The sequence below is a fragment of the Trachypithecus francoisi genome, unplaced genomic scaffold (assembly GCF_009764315.1).
Source record: "Trachypithecus francoisi isolate TF-2019V2 unplaced genomic scaffold, Tfra_2.0 Contig01585, whole genome shotgun sequence".
NCBI classification, from domain to species: Eukaryota; Metazoa; Chordata; class Mammalia; order Primates; family Cercopithecidae; genus Trachypithecus; species Trachypithecus francoisi.
Window position 1 is genome coordinate 10,793,483 of NW_022681444.1, and position 24,108 is coordinate 10,817,590.

The 24,108-nt window shown below is 51.4% G+C and overlaps 3 protein-coding genes across 20 annotated transcripts in view; 1 reads left to right on the top strand and 2 right to left on the bottom strand.

Annotated features, from left to right (window-relative positions):
- Positions 1 to 1,947, bottom strand: part of AK8 (adenylate kinase 8) — a 163,021-nt gene extending 161,074 nt beyond the window's left edge. The window contains exon 1 of one of the 2 annotated variants that reach the window (XM_033194892.1): positions 1,314 to 1,474. In XM_033194892.1, the coding sequence (XP_033050783.1) occupies positions 1,314 to 1,397 (84 nt within the window). In that variant the 5' untranslated portion in view covers positions 1,398 to 1,474. Of the gene's footprint in view, positions 1 to 1,313 lie in introns of both variants that reach the window. The other variant, XM_033194901.1, reaches the window with a different exon arrangement.
- On the top strand, positions 1,465 to 14,477 carry SPACA9 (sperm acrosome associated 9). Of its 10 annotated transcripts, none has more exons than XM_033194951.1 (6): positions 1,661 to 1,796; positions 3,388 to 3,580; positions 8,455 to 8,634; positions 10,797 to 10,895; positions 11,819 to 12,021; positions 12,740 to 13,211. In XM_033194951.1, the coding sequence occupies exons 3-6, from the start codon at positions 8,491 to 8,493 to the stop codon at positions 13,059 to 13,061; spliced, it is 768 nt and encodes a 255-aa protein (XP_033050842.1). In that variant the 5' UTR covers positions 1,661 to 1,796; positions 3,388 to 3,580; positions 8,455 to 8,490; the 3' UTR covers positions 13,062 to 13,211. The 10 variants fall into 10 exon arrangements, with proteins under 10 accessions (XP_033050824.1, XP_033050846.1, XP_033050842.1 ...); XM_033194975.1 differs by lacking the exons at positions 1,661 to 1,796; positions 3,388 to 3,580 and adding exons at positions 1,911 to 2,149; positions 14,406 to 14,476 and having other exon boundaries at positions 12,740 to 12,887; XM_033194983.1 differs by lacking the exons at positions 1,661 to 1,796; positions 3,388 to 3,580 and adding exons at positions 1,911 to 2,149; positions 14,049 to 14,474 and having other exon boundaries at positions 12,740 to 12,887.
- Positions 14,478 to 15,818: 1,341 nt separating this feature from the next.
- The window catches only part of TSC1 (TSC complex subunit 1), a 55,685-nt gene continuing 47,395 nt past the window's right edge, over positions 15,819 to 24,108 (bottom strand). For 7 of the 8 annotated variants that reach the window (XM_033195033.1, XM_033195076.1, XM_033195059.1 and 4 more), the window contains 3 exons: positions 21,891 to 22,078; positions 21,652 to 21,813; positions 15,819 to 21,217 (listed from right to left, as the gene is read on the bottom strand). In XM_033195033.1, coding sequence (XP_033050924.1) covers positions 20,698 to 21,217; positions 21,652 to 21,813; positions 21,891 to 22,078 — 870 coding nt within the window. In that variant the 3' untranslated portion in view covers positions 15,819 to 20,697. The remainder of the gene's footprint in view (positions 21,218 to 21,651; positions 21,814 to 21,890; positions 22,079 to 24,108) is intronic. The other variant, XM_033195086.1, reaches the window with a different exon arrangement.

The following is a 24,108-nucleotide window of genomic DNA, read 5'->3' on the forward strand; positions in this document are numbered from 1 at the left end:
TTTGAGCCCAGGAGTTCAAGACCAGTCCGGGCAACATAGCAAGACCTCGTCTCTACTAAAATTAAAAAAAAAGATTAAGCAGGTACGGTGGCCTGCACCTGTAGTTTCAGTCACTCTGGAGGGGCTGAAGCAGAAGAATTGCTTGAGCCTAGTTCAAGGCTGCAGTAAGCCATGACTGTATCAGTGCACTCCAGCCTGGGCAACAGTGCAAGACCCTATTTCAAAATCAGGAAAAGCTTTCCTGGGCAACTCCTCCAACAATCACTGTGGAAAACACACCAGGTTCTCTAGAGCAGACAGCAGGACTCCAGATGCTCCCCCATCCTGCCCTGACCTGCTGACTTCTAACCCAGCTAGCTATTTTATTTGTGATTGGCCACTCAGGCAGTTTTAGGAATCTCTTGCTCTCCCTCTATCAGTTAACACTTTCCAAGGGGAATGTGTTTGATGGAGGTACAGACACGGGTTTCTTTGGGCTCAGCTATCTAGTGTGTAGGGCAGAGTCTCAAATGACCACAGACACCACTATGCCCTCCATGCCATGCCCCTGGGGATTCGGTGTACCCTGGTGAGTAGACAAATGTTCTGGAAACGGAGCTCCAGCTTCCCTTTGCCTCCCAGAACCTTTGAGTGGCTGAGAGTTCATCCCCTCCAGCTCCTGAAAGCCTTGACCTCCACCAAGTGCAGAAGGGAAAACTGGGGCCCTGGCGGAGGCCAAAGTCACACGGTGAGCTAGGGGCCCAGTCAGGCCTGGAGCCAGGATGAGAGCTTCGGAGCTGCAGGGGACGTCAGGCCCTGAGGGCCAGGGACCAGAGTGGGAGACGCTGCTGTCCCGGAGGCAGCCCTCTCCGAGGATGGAGATGCCAGCTTGAACTCGGACAATGCCCACCTCAGAAACCTGGGCCGAGAGGCTCCCCACAAATTCGACAGATGGGAACTGTCAGCGCCAGGAGAGCCCCGGGGAGACCACCTCTTCCAACCAGGCATTTCACAGGTGGGGAAACCGAGACAAGGAAAGGACTGGTTCCAGACCATAAGGCCCGCTGGCGGCACAGCCAGGACCAAATCTCGGCTCAAGTGGCCCCCTTCCTCCCCCTGGGTCCGCCTGAGGCAAACCCTGGCAGGGCCAGGGGCGTCCCCAGCTCGAAGGCCCCCTCGGGGTCATGGCGACACACGAATCGGACACCCCGAGTTGGGCCGCTTCGTGGGCGCACGACTCGGCCCCAGCTACGGGTCCCGGCCGCGCACCCGACGTCGCAGTGGAGGCTCCGGAGCTGCCGCCAGCGTCGCGACAGGCAGGGGTGTCCGGTCACCTGCATCAACTCGAAGATGTGGTTCTCCTCCCCGTACCGGGGCATCTCGGGGGGGATACGGTGCGGGGCGGTGGTCGAGTCCATGTAGCCGTCGCGGCGCGCCACTCCCTAGTAACCGCGTCGCTAGGGCCGCCGCGCCGTCTGCGTCATCAGCACGCGCCGCAGCCCGGCCCTGCAGACTCCGCGCCGGGCCCAGATCCCGGAGCCTCGGTCGCGCGGGTCGCCCCCGCCCCGACCTCCTCGGCTGACGCGCTTTGCGGCTCGGGCAAGTTCTTTCCCAAACCCCGGCCTCGCTTTCCCCATTTGCGCATCTTAGCGGGGGACACCCTCAGGTGGCTTCCAGCTGGGCCTCCTCGTATCTGAGACCCTCGACGAAACCCAGAAGGGGCAGGTCGGCCCTCCGAAGCGGACACTGCTTCTGGTTCTGTCAGTGCTCCCCGGCCCCGCTCCCTGTGCCTCAGTTTCCCCATCTTTAAAATAGAGGTGCGGGAATAAATGTGGGGGAGGGTGTTTGAAGAGGGAGGGGCGTCTATGGGATAGGCCGGAGGTTCGAGGATCGGGTGGAAATCCTCAGCCCAACTCCTAGCGTCGAGCCGGGGTAGACCCCACCTCCGGCTCCCCTGCTCTGGCCCAGCCGCCACGTGACCTGATTGCTATGGCACCGGCGGTAACAATCAGGCCCGCGGCCCCGCCCCTTCTCGCCCGACCTCCCCACCCACCCTCGCCTCCCAAGTCCTGGGACGGGCCTCCCCTACCCTCCGGGGCACCGACACTCACGGAGTGACTTCAGCTTCTGGGTGCTCCGTGGAGCGAAGAGCGCTCTAGGACAAGCAAGGGTAAACAGCGATGACTGTGGGTGGGCCCATTCGGACCCCATCCCGGCCTCTGGGTCAGAAACTGGAAGCTGGGGTGGAGGATGGAGGGGCCTGCATAGCTGTCTGGGTGGGTGGCGTGGGGAAGGTTTGCGCTGGAGACGGAGCTTTTCGAGTCGTGTGAATTCCCAGTGGTACGGGGCAGCTTGATATTTTATTAGTCGCAGCACTGAATAGGGAGCTCTTGTCTGTTGCCATTAATAGTAGGAACTGTAAGAGTTGGTTGAACTCTTAACTTTGTGCTCTCGGCAAAACTCTGTTGTCTCTGTACCTTATGGAGAGGGAAAATGGCACAGTCAGTGCAGACAGCCCCAGATTCAAGTCTTGGCTCCACTTCTTGCTGTGCGAGCTTGGCAAACTCTTTACTGGCTCCGTGCCTCACTCTCCTCGCCTGTGAAGCAGGAACTGCTGAAGGATTTCAGGAGCCAATGTATTGGAGAGTAACTGGCATGCAGTAAGCACACAATATATGGGGCTACTATTAGTAGTAGTATCTCATTTAATCGTTCCAACAACCCTGTGAAATAGGCACTTTCATTCCCATTTTACAGATGAGAAATTGGAGGATTAGAACAATGAGGAGTGGTTGGCTGGGTAACTTTGGGCGAGTCACTTCCCCTTTCTGGGCTTCTTTCCTCATCAGTTGTTGATCATACCGCCTTAGAACCAGAAGGCCTCTTGAAGAAGAGGCTAATCCAAACTCTCTCATGTGACAGATGGATAGATTGAGGCGCAGAAAAGGGAGAAATCTTGGCTAGGGCCACTGACTAAATCGGGCAGAGCCAGGGCATGAACTCCACATCCTGGCTCCAGCTAAAGCCCTTTTCTACCAGCCAGCAGCCCAGAGACATGTCCTCCCAATGTAAAAGCCAGCACTGTTGCCTCTTCACCTCCAAACCGCCTCCTCAAAGTGCGCACACCTTGGTAGGCTTGTCAAACCCGACTGTAAAGATAGCTGGGGAAGAAAAGGAAGCTGCCTCCCCCTAAACCAAGAACACAACAGCCATGCCTGCCATTGGCACTGGAGAGGTTTGGTTTGCTTCCTGGACATTTCTGAAATGACTCGCCTTTCTCCTCATTTATTTTAAGCCCTAGGCGCTTTTCCTACCATGATTTAATCTTCTTTAGCAGCCTGGAAAAATACAAATCAATTAAAGCCTAAAACCTATGGGTAATCATTTTTTTCCTCCCTCCTCCCCCAGATCGAGCAGTGCTCATACCCTGTGCCTTTCATCCACACTAATTTGGCTGCGGTGGCTCTCGTTCAAGGGACGATCACTTCGGATAGCTTATTACAGCTCCTCTCATGACATTCCTGGCGTGCATGTCACAAGTTGCTAGGATCAAGAACGGAGTCAGTTTTGCTCTCAGCGGCTCTTGGGGCCACCAGCCAAGGTAGTGCTGTATCCCTGGAGAACTTGACAACCCTAGGAAGCCCCAAGAGGGTGACAGGGAGCTGGGCACACAAAGGGCAGCCCCCTGAATGTTTAGTCCTCCTTGCTTTGGGTCAAGGAAAAGGGAAAGTCTAGTGGTCATGGAAGTGAGGCTAGGGCTAGGGCTCTAGTCAGTGGCTGCACCCTAGAGAGGTCAGGCAGCTCTTCAGGCCCTTCGCATTCCCTATCCTCACCTCCACAGTCAGTCTGATGTCTGGTGTGTTTGTCTCTAAGCACTACCAAGGAGAAGGGGAGGAGGAAGGAGGAAGGGAGAAAGAAGGGAGGGATCCAAGTTAAGAGCCCAGACTTTATAAAGCCAGGCAGAGCTGAGCAAGAAGTCCTGACTTGCCCATTCCTTATCTGGCCTCAGCTTCCTAATCTATCCTGTGAGGATAACCATGGTACCTGGCTCTAAGGCCGTGGTGAGGACTTGAGCTAACATGTCCTAGAGCCCCATCCCGTGACCCGCGCTGTTCTTAGGAGGACTGGATTGAGCCACCCTTCTTCAGGCCAGGATCTCCTTGAGGGCTGGAGCACAGCTCCAGCTGTCCGGGCACCGTACCCACCCTCCTCCTGCAAATGCCCCTCCAGCAGACAGTGGCCCTTTGTTCTCCAGGTTCCCACCTGCTTCCCTGCTTTATTTCCTCCTTATCTACAATGCTGTTCCTTTCACTCTTCCGCATGGTCTGCCTTCCCCTGTGAAAGACCAGCTCCTCCAGGGCAGGGAGTCTTGTTGGACACCCCAGCACCTGAATAGTGCCTGGCACACAGTAGGAACGCACGAGTGAATGAATGCGTGAAGTGCTTTTCACCCTCTTGGCTTAGAAGCCTTCTGCTGTTCTTTCAAATGCTTCACCTGACACTGGGGTCCCTCAGCCTGACCCTGTCCACTGTCTTCTTCTGCACAGTCCCACGTCCCCACACACCAACCTCTAGCCCGGGGTCCCACCCCCACTGCACACCTGTCTCACCTCTCCACAGCCTCCTTCTTCTCAAGTCGGGGTTCAAACATCCCTTCCTCCGGGAGGTCAAGCCCTTAGCAGTTCCTGCTGCTTTTGAGGTACACACCATGCCTGTGATGGTGTCCCCTGCCATTGCACACACACACACGCTTCAGCCACAGTCGCGTTGATGATTCTGATGATAGCACCACCACATTCCGGGCGCCATGGTCCACGCCGTGCACCTCTGGTCTCATGTCAGCTCACCCCAGGCTGGGAGGCTGCTGCACACTGAGGCTTAGGGAAGATGGGCAGCTTGCCCAAGGTCAGCAAGAAGGGGTGGAACCAGGATTTGAATCCAGGCCTCTGTGATTCCAGGGCTCCAGCTCCTCTCATGACATTCCTGGTGTGCATGTCACAAGTTGCTAGGATCAAGAACAGAGTCAGTTCCTCTCAACCTCTACCAACCACAGCTCTCACCATGATGGGGGAAAAGCCAGGCCAAAAGGGCACACGCCCCTTCTCCCTGGAGCTCCACCTATGTGCTCTCTCTAACTCTCCTGGAGCTTCACCTTTTGAGTCATTTGTAAGCCCTGGGCCAAGATTAGGGCAAGGCAAGGGATGCACTCTCAGCACAAAACTTAAGGGAATGCCAACAGTTCAGTCATTGAGGTGGACCTTTTTCATGTTTTAATGCAATTTTTTGTTGTTGTTGTTGAGACGGAGTCTCGCTCTGTCACCCAGGCTGGAGTGCAGTGGCCGGATCTCAGCTCACTGCAAGCTCCGCCTCCCGGGTTTACGCCATTCTCCTGCCTCAGCCTCCCAAGTAGCTGGGACTACAGGTGCCCGCCACCTTGCCTGGCTAGTTTTTTGTATTTTTTTAGTAGAGACAGGGTGTCACCGTGTTAGCCAGGATGGTCTCGATCTCCTGACCTCGTGATCCACCCGTCTCAGCCTCCCAAAGTGCTGGGATTACAGGCTTGAGCCACCGCGCCCGGCCTTTAATGCAATATTTTTAAAAAATCAAAAATAATGCCTAAAATCCATTTAGAGTCACATGTCAAAATTTTAAGTAAAGGTAGGCTCAGTATTACTGATTTCTCCTTTTGCCTCAGGTTTCAATATGGCAAGGTGCAGCAATCTTCTTTACAAATTCTGACGCTGCCAACTCATGCTCCTAATCCCAGCACATTGGGAGGCTGAGGTGGGAGGATTGCTGGAGCCCAGGAATTCAAGACCAGCCTGAGCAACATAGGGAGACCCCATCTCTACAAAAAAAAAAAAGAAAACAAGTAGTCAGCCATGGTGGCACGTACCTGAGGTCCCAGCTACTCAAGAGGCTGAGGCGGAAGGACCACTGGAGCCCAGGAGGTCAAGGTTGCAGTGAGTCATGATCACACCACCACACTCCAGCCTGCGTGAAAGAGCAAGACCCCTTCTTTAAAAAACGTTTTTGGGGCTGGGTACAGTGGCTCATGCCTGTCATCCCAGCACTTTCGGAGGCTGAGAAAGGTGGTTCACTTGAGGCCAGGAGTTCAAGACCAGCCTAGCTGACATGGTGAAATTCCATCTCTACTAAAAATACAAAAAATAGCCAGGTGTAGTGGCACACACCTGTAATCCCAGCTACTCAAGATGCTTTTCTTTTTTTTTCTTTTGGAGACAGGGTCTCACTGTGTCACCCAGGTTGGAGTGTAGTACTGTGCTCATGGCTCACTGCAGCCTTGACCTCCTGGGTTCAAGCGATCCTCCTGCCTCAGCCTTCCAAAGTGCTGGGATTACAGGTGTGAGCCACTATGACTGGCCTATTTTTATCTTGCTTGCTGAGTTTTTTGGCACCTCCTTAAGGTTTGCACGGAGGCAAGTGCCTTCCTCATCTCGCCCTATTTGGGCCTGGGTGAGCCGGACACCATGGGAGGCGCAACAGGAAACCACTGTGCGTAAGTCAGCGTTCTGCTCCATGTGGTGGGGACCAGCCGAGGATATGGCAGGTGTCAATAAACCATGGCAGGCGTCATAAACCCCCCACCTCATTCCCCACCCTCAGCTCTCCTTTCCATAGGAGGTTGAGCTGGAAAGAGGCCCTGCCCTGCCTGCCCTGGCCCTGGCCCCAGCCCACCCCAGGGGAGCTGCAACTGCCCCTGTATCTTGATAGTCACAGCCCTGTGGCTCTGCTGCAGAAGCATACTCTTGTCCTTCCAGGAGACCCGCTCAGTGGCTCTTAAGGTGGTTCCTCTAAGGCAGCCTTGCTGGCTTTTGGCTCCAGGGATAGAGGCTCCGTGGCTGGGCTCCATCTTGCTAAAGGGCCTCTTCCCCAGCCTCCTCCAAGTTCCCTGATTTACCACACCCATCATCTCGCAGAGGCCATCTCCTGGTCTGTTCCTGTGTTTCCTTTCATTCCTCTGATGTCGTCTCCTCTTGCATCAACTGGGAATACTCCCCCTACCCCGCCTCTGTTTTTTGTTGTTGTTGTTGTTGTTTTGTTTTGTTTTTTGAGACAGGGTCTCACTATGTCCCCTAGGCTGGAGTGCAGTACTGCAGTCACGGCTCACTGCAGCCTTGACCTCCTGGGTTCAAACTGGACCCCCAGCTCCAGCCCTGCTCTGGACACAGCAGAAAGAAATATTTCCCAGCCTCGTCTTGTTCTCATTCCTATCCACCTGGGACCTGCTTGGAAGCTTGGAATGTGCCTTCCCTGCCCCAGTCCATGCTAAATGTTCTGGCCCCTTCCATCTCCAACATCTCCCTTGGACTAGACCTGACCTGACCCCTGCCTTCTCTGACCCCTGCTCATGTGGTGACACATTCGAGCCCGGACTTTGTTCTGGAGGCAATGGAGGGGCAGCCGAGCATGGCAGCACTGACGATGCTGGTTAGACGTAAGGAAGCCTAGGATCCAGGGTGTCTTGGGCACAAATTTGCTGTGACACCCTGGGCAAAACCTTTCCCTCTGAGCCTCACTTTCCCTATAGCAGCTCAAGGGAGTTGGTTTTCTGAGTCCCTTCCCACTCTAATGTGATAGAAATCTGTGGTCTGGAGCATTTTGCATGCACTCAGCAAAATTGTGATGTCGTGAAGCACATACCCATAGACTCTTCTGCCCACAGGAGGACTGTAGATGCTCTGTGGACCACCCAAATCACAGCAGGGACAGTCTGTGAGGTGCCAAGAGGGAGCCCTCCTCACAGCCTCCATGTTACTGATCATGGTATTCCAGCAATTAACAGGGTCAGAGAGCAGTCCACTAGCCACCAGCCCTGTCCTGAGAATGCGCAAACCTGAGACCAAGGCTCCTGCCCCCAGCCCAGAGCAGGCAGACTCACATCTTCTCAAACTAGACAGTCTAGTATTGATTCTTCTCCCCGCTTAATTCATGGGAAGGAATTCCCAGACTTTCCCACCTATTGCAGAGCGGCAGATGCTTGAAAATAATTTGATCCAAACTGATAATCTCCTGGTTTTATATCCTGTGGTATATCCCTTGATCCCAGGTTTTGCGGACACCACAGTGAGGGATTGGAGGCTGTGTGTGTATATGCATGTGCTTGTGTGTGTGCACATGCATGTGTGTGCATGTAGATACCCATATCTGGAGAAACAGAACCAGAGAAACTCTGTCCACAGCTGAGGGAAGAAGTCACATTTCATGGTAAAGAATGTGTTCATGGAGGGTAAATTTCGAGGTCAGGCTCAGCTGTGTCATGGACAGCCTGGGGGGTCTGGACAAGTGTGCAGCCTCCCAGGGCCGCGCTTTCTTCTGTGGGGAGGCGCTCACAGGTGCTCCAGTGAGAGGGGCCGTGGGTATCCCTCTCACCTGACAGTCCTTCCCTCCAGAGCTGGATCCAAGCTTTGGGTCCCGGGACCTCATCACTATCCTCTTTCTTTCTCCCCATAGATTCCTCCTTCCTGTAAGTGACCACAGAGGAAGACAATGAATGAGGTGAAAGAATCGCTTCGCAGCATCGAGCAGAAGTACAAGCTCTTCCAGCAGCAGCAGCTGACCTTCACCGCCGCTCTGGAGCACTGCAGGGAGAACGCCCACGACAAGATCCGGCCCATCTCCAGCATCGGACAGGTGGGGCTCCCGACCCCGACCCCGGCCGAGGGGCAACAAGCCCAGCCCCCTCTCATGAAAGATGAAACCACTGGGGCCCAAATATGTAAGTGAATAACACAGCAGTTAAAGAGGCGGGCTTAGGACTCAGCCAGCTGGGGCTTACGTCCTAGCTCTACCATGTGCCATTGTGGTGACCTCGGGCCAGTGACTTCACCTTTCTGGGCCTCAGTGTCCTCATCTGTGACGCAGGTTCGGTGGTCACCCATAGAAAACTGGGGATTTATTGGTGACCAGAGGGATCCTGTCCCTCCCATCAGATTCCACTGGGAGTTGAGGAACTGTGGGATGCCAAGCACACTGCCAGGTGCTTTCGCAGATGTTTTTATTTAACCTGCATCTCCTCCAGAGTTAGCTGCTGTCCAGGTTTGCTCTGCAGGACTTGGAGGCCTCAAGACCAAATGAGCCTTCCAGGAAGTTAGTGGCTGGAGCTGCAGTGCAGTTAGGAACACACACAGGCCGGCCCTTTGCAGCTTGGAGGGAGTCAGCTTGTGGAAGGGTAACTGCCCCAAGATGGGTGGGGAACAGGCGCAGGGCTCAGAACTGCAGAGGAGAAACAGGCTCGGGAGGAACAGCAGCATCCTTTAAAAACTTTTTTTCTGGCCAGGCACTGGCTTATGCCTGTAATCCCAGCACTTTGAGAGGCCGAGGCAGGTGGATCACGAGGTCAGGAGTTTGAGACCAGCCTGACCAACATGGTGAAACCCTGTCTCTACTAAAAATACAAAAATTAGCCAGGCGTGGTGGCGGGCACCTGTAATCCCAGCTACTCATCAGGGGCTGAGGCAGGAGAATTGCTTGAATCTGGGAGGCGGAGGTTGCAGTGAGCTGAGATTGCACCATTGCACTCCAACCTGGGCCACAGAGCAAGACTCTGTCTCAAAAAACAAAACAAAACAAAAACAAAAAAAAAGAAAAAAAAAACAACACTTTTTTTCTAATTTTGGTAAAATGTTTCCTTGATTTTTTAACTCAAAAAAATGTTAAATGTAGAGGGCAGATACAGCGGCTCATGCTGGTAATCCTAGCACTTTGGGAGGCCGAGGTGGGTAGATCACCTGAGGCCAGGAGTTTGAGACCATCCTAGCCAACATGGTGAAACCCCATCTTTACTAAAAATCCAAAAATTAGCCAGGTGTGGTGGCACGCACCTCTAGTCCCAGTGACTCAGGAGGCTGAGGCATGAGAATCACAGGAACCCTGGAGGCAGAGGCTGCAGTGAGCCGAGATTGTACCACTGCACTCCAGCCTGGGCAACACAGCAAGACCCTCTCTCTCTCTCTCAAAAAAAGTTAAATGTATAGAAAAGCAGGACCCATATAACCCTCACCCAGATTCACCGACTTGTGACATTTAGCCAATTTAGCCATATTTGCCCATGCATGCAGCCCCTGAGCTACTGGAAAATAAACTTCCTCTTCTGTAAACCTGGACTTCAGGGGAAGAAAGGAAAGAAGCTGCCTACATTCTTTTTCGTCCATCCTCCAGAAGCTTCAAAAGTCAACAAGTGTCCCTTCCCAGAATCTATATCAATGCATAAGGGAGTGGCCTTCTTGCCTTAGGTCAACTGAAGGCTCTTGGTAAATAGTGGCCTTGTGTTCTGAGTTGCCTCTTACCCCTCCCCTGCCCTCCCTAAACCAAAAATGTCCAAAGGTTCCCTGCACACCGTGCCCCGCCCCCCAGTCCTCCCACCAATGCTCTGTTGTAGTTACACCCTGGGGCAGGTTCCTCGTCCTCGACCCCCACAGGTGCCCTTGTGGGTATGTGTGTCAAAACCCTCTCCCCCTTACAAAGCTGCTGTGTGCTGGCAATCCTGGAGAAGGAAGCACTTCAGATTGTTTGGGGAAACATCCCTTAGCAACAAAAAGGCAAACGGTTACAGCAAGAAAACCCTGATTTAGATGTAGACCTTTGTGGGTGCTGGAGGAGGTGATACCTGCATCTGTCATCCGATTGTGGAGAGTAGAACCATCTGACCGTGAAATGGGTCTGTTAACCTGGCCTGGACCACAGCCAATTCCTCCCTAGCACAAGATCAGACCTCCCGCTCTGGCCCAACCTCGGATGCAGTCACTTGGTAACCCAATAAGCTCCACTTACTCGCCTGCCCGTCCTTCCTCCAGCTTGTGAACATAGTACAGCTGAAGCCCAAAGGATTCCAGTCCCTGCTGTTTCCTCCTCAGTATGGGTGGCCCACGCTGGCATTTCTCACAATGAACTCTGTAAGTGGGATGACAGGCACTGTGGCGTTAAGTCAGGGGGCAGCCCCCTTTTGCTTTAGGTGGTGGTTGGTTCAGGTGGCATGGGGACAGGTGAGGGGTAGGGCACAGAGCCACTGAGCTGGGGACAACATCCAACTAAGCCACTGGTGCCCTGGGCAGGTTATTTAACCTCTCCAGACCTCCAGTGCTCATGTCATGGTACTCATCTGTAAGATGAGAATTTAAAAAGGTACCTACTCAGTGTGTAGGGTTTAGATGAAGACAAGTGAGAGCAGGCCTGTAAAGCATTTTGCATGGTGCTGGAACACTTGATTTTATATCCATCTATCTATCTACCCATCCATCCATCCACTTAATTAAATTAATTTTTTTTTTTTGAGATGGCGTCTTGCTCTGTTACCCAGGCTGGAGTGCAGTGGCGTGATCTCGGCTCATTGTAGCCTCCACCTCCCGGGTTCAAGTGGTTTTCCTGCCTTAGCCTCCTGAGTAGCTGGGACTACAGGCATGTGCCACCACGCCTGGCTAATTTTTTTTTTTCCTAGTAGAGATGGGGTTTTACCATGTTGACCAGGTTGGTCTCAAACTCCTGACCTCAAGTGATCCCTGCCCACCTCAGCCTCCCAAAGTGCTGGGATTACACGTGTGAGCCACTGTGCCCAGCCAATCCATTAATTTCATATCATCTATCTGTGTATCCATCCATCCATCCATCCATCCATCCATCCATCTATCCATCCATAGAGATAGATACCACTATATAGAGTGGTCTGTATCTTAAAATGCTTACACGTTACTTGCATCTCCCCCATGAATCATGGAGGGTGGGAGGGAGTAGGGTGGGGGAGCTCCTGGACATCTGCACCATATGCCAGCCAGGACCCGGGTTGGCATGTCCCCAGCTCATGTGGCGGTGGCCTTTGCAGGTGCAGAGCTACACGGAACACTACTGCAACAACTCCACAGACCGGCGGATTCTGCTCATGTTCCTGGACATCTGTTCAGAGCTGAGTAAGCTCTGCCAGCACTTTGAGGCCGTGCACTGTGGCACCCCAGTCACCAACAACCTCCTCGAGAAATGCAAAACCCTCGTTAGCCAAAGCAATGACTTAAGCAGCCTCAGAGCAAAGTAAGTCCCTCTGGTGCTGATTTTGAGGCCCCGTGTGTGCCTGTGGGGAGGCCTCTGTCCTGCTTCTTTCCTGTTGCCTGGATCATGTGGCTCCCGTTAGACCACCCTGGGCAGGAAATCCCAGTCTCCACTCATTTACTGGAATGACTCGGATTCAACGAAACCTTTTCTTTATGAGCATCGTAGACATGGCAGGACACCAAGTGTCTCACGGGTGTTAGCACCAGGCAGGTGGAGAAGCAGGTGTAGAGCCCAGAGCAGTTGTCCCTGGAAGCCCACAGAAATCCTCCCTGACATGCAAAGAAGTGGACGCTAGAGCTGCCTCTCAGGGGCAGCAGCACTGCCACTGAGGGCTCCTCATCCTGACAGCCTGGGAGCCCGCAGGACAGTGGGCCAGAGCCTGGGGAAGCTCTGTAGATACCAGGGTAAGATGAGCCAGAGCGATGGGCCAGCCAGTTCCTCACCCCCAACCCAGGTTTCTACGGACCATGGGGCAGTGGTTTGCACCTCCTGTCTTTCACACCAGAATTACCTGGGGCCTGTGGCACCCCAGGCCTGGTCTGCCAGAATCTCTAGGGACAGAGAGCCTGAGCATGCTGTGTGTCCAGTTCTAAAGCTTCCCCAGGTGACTCTGCTGTGCGTGAGGTCTGGCAGCTGCTTGCCACAGCGCGGCAAGTCCTGGGAGCATGGGCTCACCCAGGCCCCTGCCATCCTGCAGATACCCTCATGACGTGGTGAACCACCTCAGCTGTGACGAGGCCCGGAACCACTACGGAGGCGTGGTCAGCCTCATCCCCCTCGTGCTAGACTTCATGAAAGAATGGATCGCCCACTCTGAGAAGTTGCCACGCAAGGTGCTGCAGCACGTGAGTGAGCCCCAGGCACGCCAGGAGAGCACCAGGGGAGCCGCTCATCCTGCCCAGGCCATAGGCACCCAGCCCGGGGCCACTAAACACAAGTGTAGACAGCTCACCAAAGGCAGCCTCAAACCCAGGGGATGTTCAAAACCGCCCTGGAGGCCTCCTGGTGGGAAACTGTAACTCAGAGCCAGGGAGCTACATCGGTGGAGAGCTTTGCTATTTAATTTGGATTTTACTGGTTGGTCTTTTTTTCATTGGTACCCACGGCCCCTGCCACTTACTAACCCCAAAGGGAATCAGCCAATATATTACTGAGACTTCCTCTCTCTCTCTTGCTTTTTTTTTTTTTTTTTTTTGAGACAGAGTTTCACTCTGTTGCCCAGGCTGGAGTGCAGTGGCGCAACCTCCGCCCACTGTAAGCTCCACCTTCCGGGTTCCCGCCATTCTCCTGCCTCAGCCTCCCGAGTAGCTGGGACTACAGGCACCCACCACCACGCCTGGCTAATTTTTTGTATTTTTAGTAGAGACGGGGTTTCACCGTGTTAGCCAGGATGGTCTTGATCTCCTGACCTCATGATCCGCCCTTGTGATCAGCCTCCCAAAGTGCTGGGATTACAGGCGTGAGCCACCGCGCCCGGCCTTCTTGCTTTAACTTCTAATGTTTCCACTTCTAAGCATCAGGCTCCGTGCTGATGAAGAGGAAACCCACTTACAGGAGTTGCCCAAACAGATGGCGTGGTAGAGGGTCCAAGGAGGGCACTGAACTGTCACCTAGGTCCTCTTTGAGCCACATCCGGCTCCAGTGCCAGGCCTGTCCCTGCTGCGGGCTGCAGCTTTGCAGTGAGCCACCAAGCTGGAGACCATCTGCTCCTTGCCCCACCACCAGCCCCAACTGTAGGCAAGGCACATGCTGTTTGCGAGCCAGGGATGCTCCCCTCCAGGATGGAGTGGGGGTGAGCATGTGGAACGCAGTGTGTTTATATTTTATGGTTATTTTTTGAAATGGAGTCTCACTCTGCCTCCCAGTCTGGCATGCAGTGGCATGATCTTGGCTCACTGCAACCTCCACCTCCAGGTTCAAGCGATTCTCCTGCCTCAGCCTCCTGAGTAGCTGGAATTACAGGCACCCAGCACCCCACCTGGCTAATTTTTGTTTTTTTTTTTTAGTAGAGACGGGGCTTCACCAGGTTGGCCAGGCTGGTCTTGAACTCCTGACCTCAACTGATCCACCCACCTCGGCCTCTCGAAGTGCTGGGATTACAGGTGTGAGCCACCGCGTCCGGCCAGAACTCAGTGTGTTTAGTTCTCTGGACCACAGCCAAAGGGGAATAAACCCACCTTCCCTTCTCCTTTACTTGGGAGAGGGAGACCATGACAGAAGCCAGAATTCTGATTTTATGGCTCCTGAGCAAGGGCAGTGACCTGGTTTTCACAGCATAGTTGAACCCCAAACATTGTAACATGTGTCCCTGGCTTCTGAGCTTGCCCAAAGTCATGTCTGACTGTTGGTTTTTCCCTTCACAGGGGACGACTTAGCTTCTGTATTGTTGCTTCCTCAGGGGGAGACAGTCGAGAATAAAAAGTATTCCACCACCTCTCTGCCTGGCTTGGTTTCCTGGGATTTATCCCTGAAAGAAAACCTCCATCTCCCCTAAGACATCAAAGGACGCTGGGCAGTAGCCACACATGCAGAGCCTCAGCAGACAGCAGAGAGAGGCCGCCCTAGGCAAGGGGCAAGGGGGCGTGCCTGTCTCCAGTCAGCTTCTAAGAGGCTCATGCCCAAGCTCCAGAGGGCCAGCATTCGGATCTTCCTCCAAGGGTGGGAGGTCTAGTTAGAGATCTAATCAGATAAGAAAACCTGAATTTTCCTGAGAAATTAAAAACTGCCACCTCCCAGTCTTAGTCTCAAAGGAGTTGCTTCAACCATTAACATGGGCAGAGCAGGGTAGGCACCGTGGCTCACGCCTGTAATCCCAGCACCTTGGGAGGCCAAAGCAGGTGAATCACTTGAGGCCAGGAGTTTGAGATCAGCCTGGCCAACATGATGCACACCCGTCTCTACTAAAAATACAAAAAAACTAGCCGGGTATGGTGGCAGGCGCCCGTAATCCCGGCAACTTGGGAGGCTGAGACAGGAGAATCACTTGAACCTGGGAGGCGGAGGTTGCAGTGAGTCGAGCCTGGGCCACTGCACTCCAGCCTCGGCGACAGAGTGAGACTCTGTCTCAAATAAATAAACAAACAAATACATAAAAATAAAACGGGCAGAGCAATGCTGATTTCCAGACACAGCCAGGCAGAGGCGAGCAACTGAAAGCCACATCGCAAATGAAACTCATCCCTGGTCCTTATATGGAAGTCCAGGCCAAGAGATCACAAGCCAGGGTGGATGTCAAAATTGTGTAAAGGCAGTTTCTGGCCTTCTTCCAAAGCCCTTGAAGGGCATGGAGAAGGGAGTGTTGGGTGTTGCACTGTCTCCTTGTCACACTCACATTAACACAACCAGCAAGGCTCAAGAGGGCAAGCTCTGCAGCACTGAAGTGTCAATGCAGTGCCACCAAAAGGACTCCGAGACACCCAGCATGCCAGCACGGAGGAACACCACACCCCTACAGACAGCCTGGCTCTGGGGGTTTCTCTGTAGACAGGATTCGAGTCACCCCCTCCCACACTATGCCACTTGGCCACTCTTTGAGGAAGAACATGAATTTGAGGCAGATACAGGTAGGATTTGTGGCTGTGCACCAGATAATTTGCCAGAACAAAAACAGTCTTCTTAGAGACAAAAGCCCAAATCCATTATTTGTCAGGTTTCTCCTCCAGTCACCCAAGGTAGCCAAACCAGAGCCTAAGGCTTTGTATCTTTGGACTAGTGCCCCGCTTGACCTATAAGCCTGCCAAGGCCAGTGTAAGCCACTCCATGTCCACACAGCAGAGTAGTGCAAAACAATAAATTTTTATTTGTTCACAGTTAAACACAAGCAACTGCCTTGACGTTTTAGAACATTCTAAGAAGGACAGCAAACCCTTTTGATTCCAATTCCCATTCACTAAGATTGTACCATTTTATCTTGCAGTTCATTTTTATGGCATCTGATGTGGATTGTGGACATGCTTTTAGGATTGAGGCGGGAAAGTTTAGACCTTTTGACAAGAGTGGACTTTCTTCAATTTAACTAAAAGCAGTCCGTTAAAAAAAATCAGTTTCTTTTCACTGATGGGACCCCTTTAAACTGCAAGTTTGCCACACATGGTTCATCCATGATTGAGTTATGAAACTAGATTATGTCTTAGCAAAGTCTGTTCCTCCGTAATATATTTGTGGTCCATAGAAGTCTTCTGAAAAGTGATTACTGATTCTTCCTAGTGCAAAATGCATGGCTGCCTCTTTCATAAGCCAAAGTATTTGCTACACAGAGCAGCACCATACCCTCCTGTCCAAACACTGTAAGAGGTGGGGAAAGGGAGGGAGGGGTTGGTCTGGGGGTTCTCAGACTCTCAGGATCTCCCCTGAAAGGTCCATTCCAATGGTTAAGCCAGCCTACTTATCTCAGAGGGTGGGTAATGTTGCGCTGGGAGGCCAGGAGGAAACTCCTCTGCCTTCATTAACTCGTTTCATGATCAGAAGCCGTGGGCGCAGGTGCTCGGCTCTTCCAGGCAGGCTTCCCTTGTAGCTACAGCTACTCTTCCCTCAGACGAGCAGATACAGACTGCAAGGACGGCATGGAAGAGACAAGAACATGCTCCCCTGGGCACATCGAAGAGTTCCGGACAGAGAAGCCACGTGGGACAAGGGTCACAGCAGCAGCCTAGGGGCCAGTCCTCGACCTAAACTTGTTTTTACCTACAGACAAAAGCTTAATCGAGTGCAATCAATGCCTTGGGGATCTTTGCAGCAATCTGGGGGACATGTGTCACAGAACTCTGGATGTAAACAGATACACAAACATCTTCAGACTGGATACATTTTTCCAACACCTGTTGCAGGTCAGTTTTAAAGCATGTACCCTGGAGAGTGAAGGTGCAGCAGATAAGGTGTACTGATTTGAGTCACTCCACACAAGGCAGCTTTCTTCTCCAGGTGGGACAGAGCCCCCTGGGGGGACCACTCTCCAAGAGTATCCGCAGGAGGCGGGCGGCACTCCATCTCACCAAGGTCCTGGGCGGGCCTTCACACTGCCCAAACCCTCCTCCAGCCTGCACAGGCCTCCTCCCACCTCAGTGCTTTCAGTGAGATAAGGTGAGTCTCGCTGTGGAGAACTTTTGTTTGCTCTTCAGTTCCTTCAAGTGGTATGCTCTACTATTTGGTAGAAATTCACATTGGCTTGTCACAGCACACTTCGGTTCTGCTGGCTACATGAAACACGTACCCAGTTTTCTAGTCTTAACAGCGAGTCTGAGCCTCTGTGGTCTCACAGATCCTTTCCTCCCCAGAACCATTGTATACATACTTCTCTGAACAACTGCTCGAGTTTTATCTTTCTCAACAAATATACCAGAAACTACATGTGCTGTTGCAAATGGGGATGGCCCAAGAGTCTGGAGTTTTGTTCCCTGCTGCTCTGCTTTTACCCAGTAATGTGCGGCATGGTGGGTGAATTTTTCTAATTGTCAGTGGCTTCCAGGACCTGTTCCTGGGTTGTAACAGTTCACCTTCTCAGAACAGTTTGGACTGTTTCCCCCAACCACGTCACATAAGCTTTGGCTCACAAAGTAGCTCACCGCTTGCCTCTTCACTCATCAGGCTTAGTAAGAAGATTCTGCAGCTTAGTCCCAAAGGTCAGGCAGTTTTCTCTCCTGAAAAACTCTGTGGGCACACCTAGAGAGGCCACTGTCTGCCCACCTGCCTTAGTCATGCTGGTCCTAACACTCCTCTCCAAGGATACCTTACACAACTTCTCCATCTCAGAAGTGACCTTGACCTTCCTACCTTTGGGTTTCAGTTTTTTTATATTCATGACCACGTGTTTCTTCCAATCCCATAATAACAATTTTTATAGACTTTATGGCAGAGTCTTGTCAATGGCTTTTTGAAAATCCATTAAAGTTCTATCAGATGCAGATCTGTGTGTTTATTCACCTGCAGGGACTCGGGAGCTCATCTGCTCTGCGTCTTCCCATCCCCCTCCCCGCTAAAGCTGTAGTGCACCTTTTTAAAGGAATTCCATGCTGCACAGCAGCAGACTTTGGGCTCCTCGGGGCCTGTGCTGACTCTGGTTAGTGTCAGGTGGGGATCCGAGTAGGTTATGCACATTGGCCAAACAGCTGAGACAGGTATGCTCACCCATAGTGATTTGTGGATGGAGACCATCCAATCTCAATATTTATGAATACCAAGCTGCTTAATTGGTTTCAAGATAGACTCTGCCCTTAACGCTTACGGTACCAATACCTTTGCCCAGGACTAGATTGCCTCTCAAGAGTCCTACTGTCACCTTTCCATCCTTACAACTACTCACTGCAGCATGACCAAGTGACTCCTGGCAGGTTTATCACTTCCAAAACCAAACCAAACCTAACTACTGACTCGAGTTCTTTGCAACATGAAAGCCTACATTTTTAGGCTGGGCCCCTTCAACATGACTCCAGGTCTCATTCTCCCAACCGTGGTTGCGTGAAACCCACAGCCTCCTAGAACTCAGAGGCACCTGAGCTTGGAGCCACCTTTGTTATACAGCTGAGGAAAGGGACACCCAGGCTGGATGGACGAGCTGAGGGCCCTGCGCAGACATGTCCATGGAGCTTCAAGCCTAGGCCTCTGTCCATGCTGCCCCCTTTCTTCCCTTTCTTTTGACAACCTGTCCATTTCTAAAATGTTTTTTTCTTTTTCATCTGAGCCTCTTTTCCTTTGCCAATGAAGGAAAAAGCTTTAAATGCCTGGTATCTTGTTCTGTGGCACAGATCTCTAGAAGGAAAGTACTTAAAACCAGTTTCAGGATTCACTGATGGGATTTCCTTCCCTTTCTAAATTTGTTCACGTTTTCCTTTTCTAAAACTGAACCAGGAAACTAGACCGTACTGGATTTTAAGCTTTCCTTTGGACAAAGCTGAATTAAACATGTGGTGTCAGTAATACTCCACATCTGACAATTCAGGGCCAACTGCCAGCCTGTGCTAGGCCGAGTAGTTGGGACCACGCCCTGCCACAGGCTGGGAATCAGTCACACCCAGAAAGCCTGCCTGAACAGGTTTTCTGCTGGTATAGCCAGGGTGACATAGAGTCTCCAACTGTCTACCTCCCTTTAGTTAGGGATGCTAGAATATTTATTGCCATGCTAAAAAAAAAAAAAAAAAAAAAGACTTTTATTCTCTAGTGCTCGAAGCCTCCGTGTGCACTAAGATTTCGTACCATGACAGTTTTTTACCTCTTTATGACTGAATCCTTGTATTCTTTTTAATGAAAGAATAGAAACAGGAAAGCCAAGTTCACTGGCTCCTTCCTACCAACTCTCCCCTGCCTCAGCTGGAACATGAGGCAACAATTCTTAGGCTTCTAGCATTTCTTTCAGGAGCAGTTGTTGAGTTTGGATTCTCTGCCACTGCCACTTTTCTGACTAGTGTCATCTCTCGTGAGCATGTGGGGCAGCCTAGTGGGCATACACAGCCAGCTTTTGCCAACATTCTCCCGGACTCTGCTTAGACTGCTCTGTCATTACTAACATGGAGAGTGTGATGACATCGCTCCCTGGAGAGTCGGCCCCTGAAAGTTGGAATTGGTATGAAAAAGCTGCCCCCCTTCTGGTGGCCTAGAACCTGCTACAGTGAGGCAACCCTAACGGCCTGGGAAATGATGGTCACATACACTTTGCAGAAGCTCTTTGGACCTTCAGAGCCTTTCTGCTGCACTGTCACAAATAAGCTGACATGAACAAGAGGCATGTGCACACAAATGGAGGCCAGCAGACAGGAAGGTTTAACAAAAGGCCCAGCAAGCTGAGATGGACTGGAGGTGCAGTTCCTCATGCTCAAGTGCTTCTCGGGTAACCTCTCCCAGTGACTGCTCCTTGCCTCCTACGGAGAACAGGTTTTACCACCTACACACCAGCCTGTGGTCACAATAGTACCAACATTCAAGCAAACACCAAATAAATAAGAGGTAGTGGGGGAAGAAGGGACAAGAGCTTTCCCAAAGGGTGTCTGGTCTCCACAGTGCCAGCTCTAGATTTCTGAAACAGGCTTCTGTTTACACAGAACTTTCTAGGAAGCTTATTAGAACTGCCAAAAGAATGTAAGTGTGAATAAACCATTGTTCTTCTAGACCTGCTGCTTTAGATGCTGAACTTCAGAATCAAAAAGCAGTGGAAAAGTCTCATGTGACAGCTTTCAAGTGAAGACAACCAGCTTTGCAGGCTATGTCCTCCTGGAAGGGACAAAACCAGACTTACCTGCAATGCAACAAACTACCTGGTCTAACTGAGAGCCAACCCAGTAATCTGAGCTTCAGGAAAGCAGAAAGTGGTGTGTTAGACTCAAAGATTAAATTTGGCCTCATATTGCACAGGTTCAAAGGACGCAACCATTCTGGGGGGAAAGGAAGAAAGTAAAGCTACTGAGGAACACCAACTGGCCCTTGGATTAGAACACACTGCGAGGTAAATGAGAGGGGTTAGGGCGGGTGGAGGGGAAGGTCAAGAGGCATTTCAATGCCAGATCCAAAAACCGTTCTGCATTCAGTCAGCTGTCCAAAGGACCTCCGTCCCATTTCCACACATGAACTTGCACTCAGACCCTGGAAACAGGAAAGCTTTGAAACGTGCATTCACACCTCCTGTTCTGTGCCAACAATATGCAAGTTAACACTGATTGACCACCATCCTTAGCTGTGTTCATGATGAGTCTCATTGTAGTCCATGATATGTAGCTGTCCAACACTGTCCGGGTTCGGGGGAGATGGGTGCGGGCCATCTAGGTTCAGGGGAATCTTGGCTTCCACACCCAAGTCTTTGCTCAGTTCTGTCTTTAGGCTCTCAGAAAGGCTACTGGTCATGCCGTCCTCATCACACTGACTCTCGCTCTTATTACGAAATAACTCTCGGGCCTTCATACCCAGGAAGCTTTTTGAACTGGGAAGTGAGCCCACAGTGGTAGGGATGCTGGCAGACGGTTCTCCCGTCGTCGTCTCCCACCGACTGCTGAACGGGCCTGCCCTCTGGTGTGGGGGTTTCTCCGGGGTGGAAAGCTCGCTGCTGCTGCTGCTGCTGCCTCCACCTCCTCTGCTTCCACTACTGCCCCGGGTGCTGCTGGGCCTGGGGGTCTTGGTCTCACCGTTGTGGCCAGATGCCTCTTCATTGTGCCCTACCATGGAATCTGAGCACCCGTCATTACAACAGTCAAGCCTGTAAGAAAGCCCGGGAGGAAAGAGAGAGCTGGTGATTGGAGCGTCCGCATTTGGAAGATGTGGAATTACACTGACACTCACTCACACTGACGCTGAACTCTGCTAGCCCACTCTCTGTTTGATAATACTGGACTCAAGCAAGAGATGTCATCAAGAGAAACCTAAGTCACAACTAGGGATACTAGGTGGCAATCTTAAGTGTGAACACTTCCTGTGGCTGTATGGAGGGACTCAAGGCCAGGAAAAGGAACAAGAAGACATCACTGGACGTTTGGAGGAAAGGAACGTCAGAGTGGGTCTCTGACATGGAGTGAGCTGAGCGCTGCAGCCCTGTCTGATCAGCTATAACTGCTTCCCACACCATGTGACACAGTCCTTATGCTGTAATTGACAGCTTAATCCCAAGGTCATTAATCAGTTCTTTGTTCCTACCTTTCTTCTGCTGCTTCAGCTGCTTCGGCTTTTTCTTCTTCAAGTTTTTTCAGGAGGCCATCTTTCTCCAACCTGCCATATAAATCTAAGATCTCCAATTCAAACACTTGGGTTATCCTTTTCTGAGCCTCATACCTGCTCTCTGCGGCCTGTAGCTGTCCTCTGAAAGATACAGACCAGCCAGAATATAGGAAGTTCCACTTAATAAAAACACAAAAGCCTTTCCTGATGAAAGTTACCTTGCCTGGAGTTTGACATCCTCTAAATATTTCTTCTGTTCCAAAAGAAGGTGGTCTTTCTTGGCCAGGTGAGATTCCAGTTCCAAAATCCGTTTTTGGGAGGTGTCAAGCCTCTGAGTCTGCTGGAGAACATGGCTTCTGTTTTTTTCTAGCTCTTTCCGATAGGCAGCTTTCATCATTTCTACTTCCTAAAAAAAAAAAAAAAAAAAGACTAGAATTAGTACTTATAAAAAATAAACACACTGTATCCATTTTGAAAAGACAATGTAGGCCAGGCGCGGTGGCTCAAGCCTGTAATCCCAGCACTTTGGGAGGCCGAGACGGGCGGATCATGAGGTCAGGAGATCGAGACCATCCTGGCTAACACGGTGAAACCCCGTCTCTACTAAAAAATACAAAAAAACGAGCCGGGCGAGGTGGTGGGCGCCTGTAGTCCCAGCTACTCCGGAGGCTGAGGCAGGAGAATAGCGTGAACCCAGGAGGCGGAGCTTGCAGTGAGCTGAGATCGGGCCACTGCACTCCAGCCTGGACGACAGAGGGAGACTCCGTCTCAAAAAAAAAAAAGAAAAGACAATGTAAGCAGGACTGAGAAGGCACTTTAGTAAGCTGGTAGTATTATCCTAGTAACCCTTCCTTGAAATCGATCCCCAAGGAAATCATGTGAAACATAAATAGAGATTTTGCACAAAAATAATCATTACAGCATATTTATAAGAGCAAAAACCTGGAAAAATCGTTTAAGTCTAATGTCAGGGGAACAGCTAAGTAAATTAAAATACATCCTATATTTCTAAGTCTTTTTAAAAAATGATATGGTATCAGTAACAAGGTTAAAAAGCAGACTACAAGACTGAACAGTACAATCAACTACGCGAACATATACGTATCCAAAACACCAAGTGAAAATCCGCCAGTATCCAGCTATCATTTCAGTCTAGTGGTACCGCAGGCCACTTGCTTTCTTTCTCCTTTTCTCCCCCTCCTGGCAATAGCACAGGTGGGGCTACAGAATGGAATGCGAGTGGAGCAGGTCTGCTCAAGCAAAGCAGCCTCTGCAGACTGGGTGCCCTGACCAGGTTTGTTGATCGTGCTAAGGCAGATGGCCTGTAGCCGACAGATTGGAACAGCTTGAAACCCAGAGCAAGTACACATTAATGCTCAGAAAGAAGGCGGAAAGGATATTTTTTTAAGCCTGTGTTACATTTGTGTGTGTATGTTTACTGTGGTAAAATGTACAAAACATAAAATTTGCCATATATTTGTTTTTTAAAAAAGATAATAAACCATAAACAGCAAGGAGATGAGCTTTCACGAAGGCATCCCTGTCTTGATGCTGTCTGGTGAGCCCAATGCTTCCTTGTTACAAAATGCAACTGATTTAAACTCAGAACTGGCTCTGATAATGTGGCTGTTCCAGCTGTGCTAAATGGCCCCAGACTTCAGCACAGGGCAGCTGAACACATCTATCTGGCCTTTGTCATAAACAATAGGACTTATTCATGGATAATCATGCAAAGCACTGAACCAGGAACATCCGCCAGGAACATCCGTGCGCTCTCACTAATCCTTACAGCTACCCCTACCAACTGTTCCCACCTGATTCCCCACCACTCACTCTTCCTTCTCCTCTGGATGGAACAAGAGCAACCCTAGCTCCAGGTTCGGGGGCAAATCCTGACTGGGTTGAGGCAATGACTAGGCTAGGGATGGGCACAGGACAGGCCTGGCCAACAGGGGAGATAAGTATGGTGGGAGCATCTGGGAAAGGTTTTCTTTTTTTTTTCTTTTTGGAGACAGAGTGTCACTCTGTTGACCAGGCTGAAGTGCAGTGGCATGATCTCGGCTCACCGAAACCTCCGCCTCCAGGGTCAAGCGATTCCCCTGCCTCAGCCTCCCAAGTAGCTGGGACTACAAGTGTGGGCCACTACACCCGGCTAATTTTTTGTATTTTTAGTAGAGACGGGGTTTCATCATGTTAGCCAGGATGGTCTTGATCTCCTAACCTCGTGATCCACCCACATCTGCCTCCCAAAGTGCTGGGATTACAGGAGTGAGCCACCACACCTGGCCTGGGAAAGATTTTCTTGCTGAGGAATAGGAAGAGATGCTCTCCTCTTCTGTGGGACGTTATTGTGTCTGCCTGTCATATCTGTGCCTGTGGCACACACCTGGCAACCATGAGTGCAGCTAGCTCGAGGACCAGGCCTGCAGGATAAGC

Coding starts and splice junctions, on each gene's coding strand:
- SPACA9 (XM_033194933.1), top strand. CDS start 8,491: ATGAATGAGGTGAAAGAATCGCTTCGCAGCATCGAGCAGAAGTACAAG. Junction 10,896..11,818: donor CATTTCTCACAATGAACTCT/GTAAGTGGGATG, acceptor TGGCCTTTGCAG/GTGCAGAGCTACACGGAACA. Junction 12,022..12,739: donor TTAAGCAGCCTCAGAGCAAA/GTAAGTCCCTCT, acceptor GCCATCCTGCAG/ATACCCTCATGACGTGGTGA.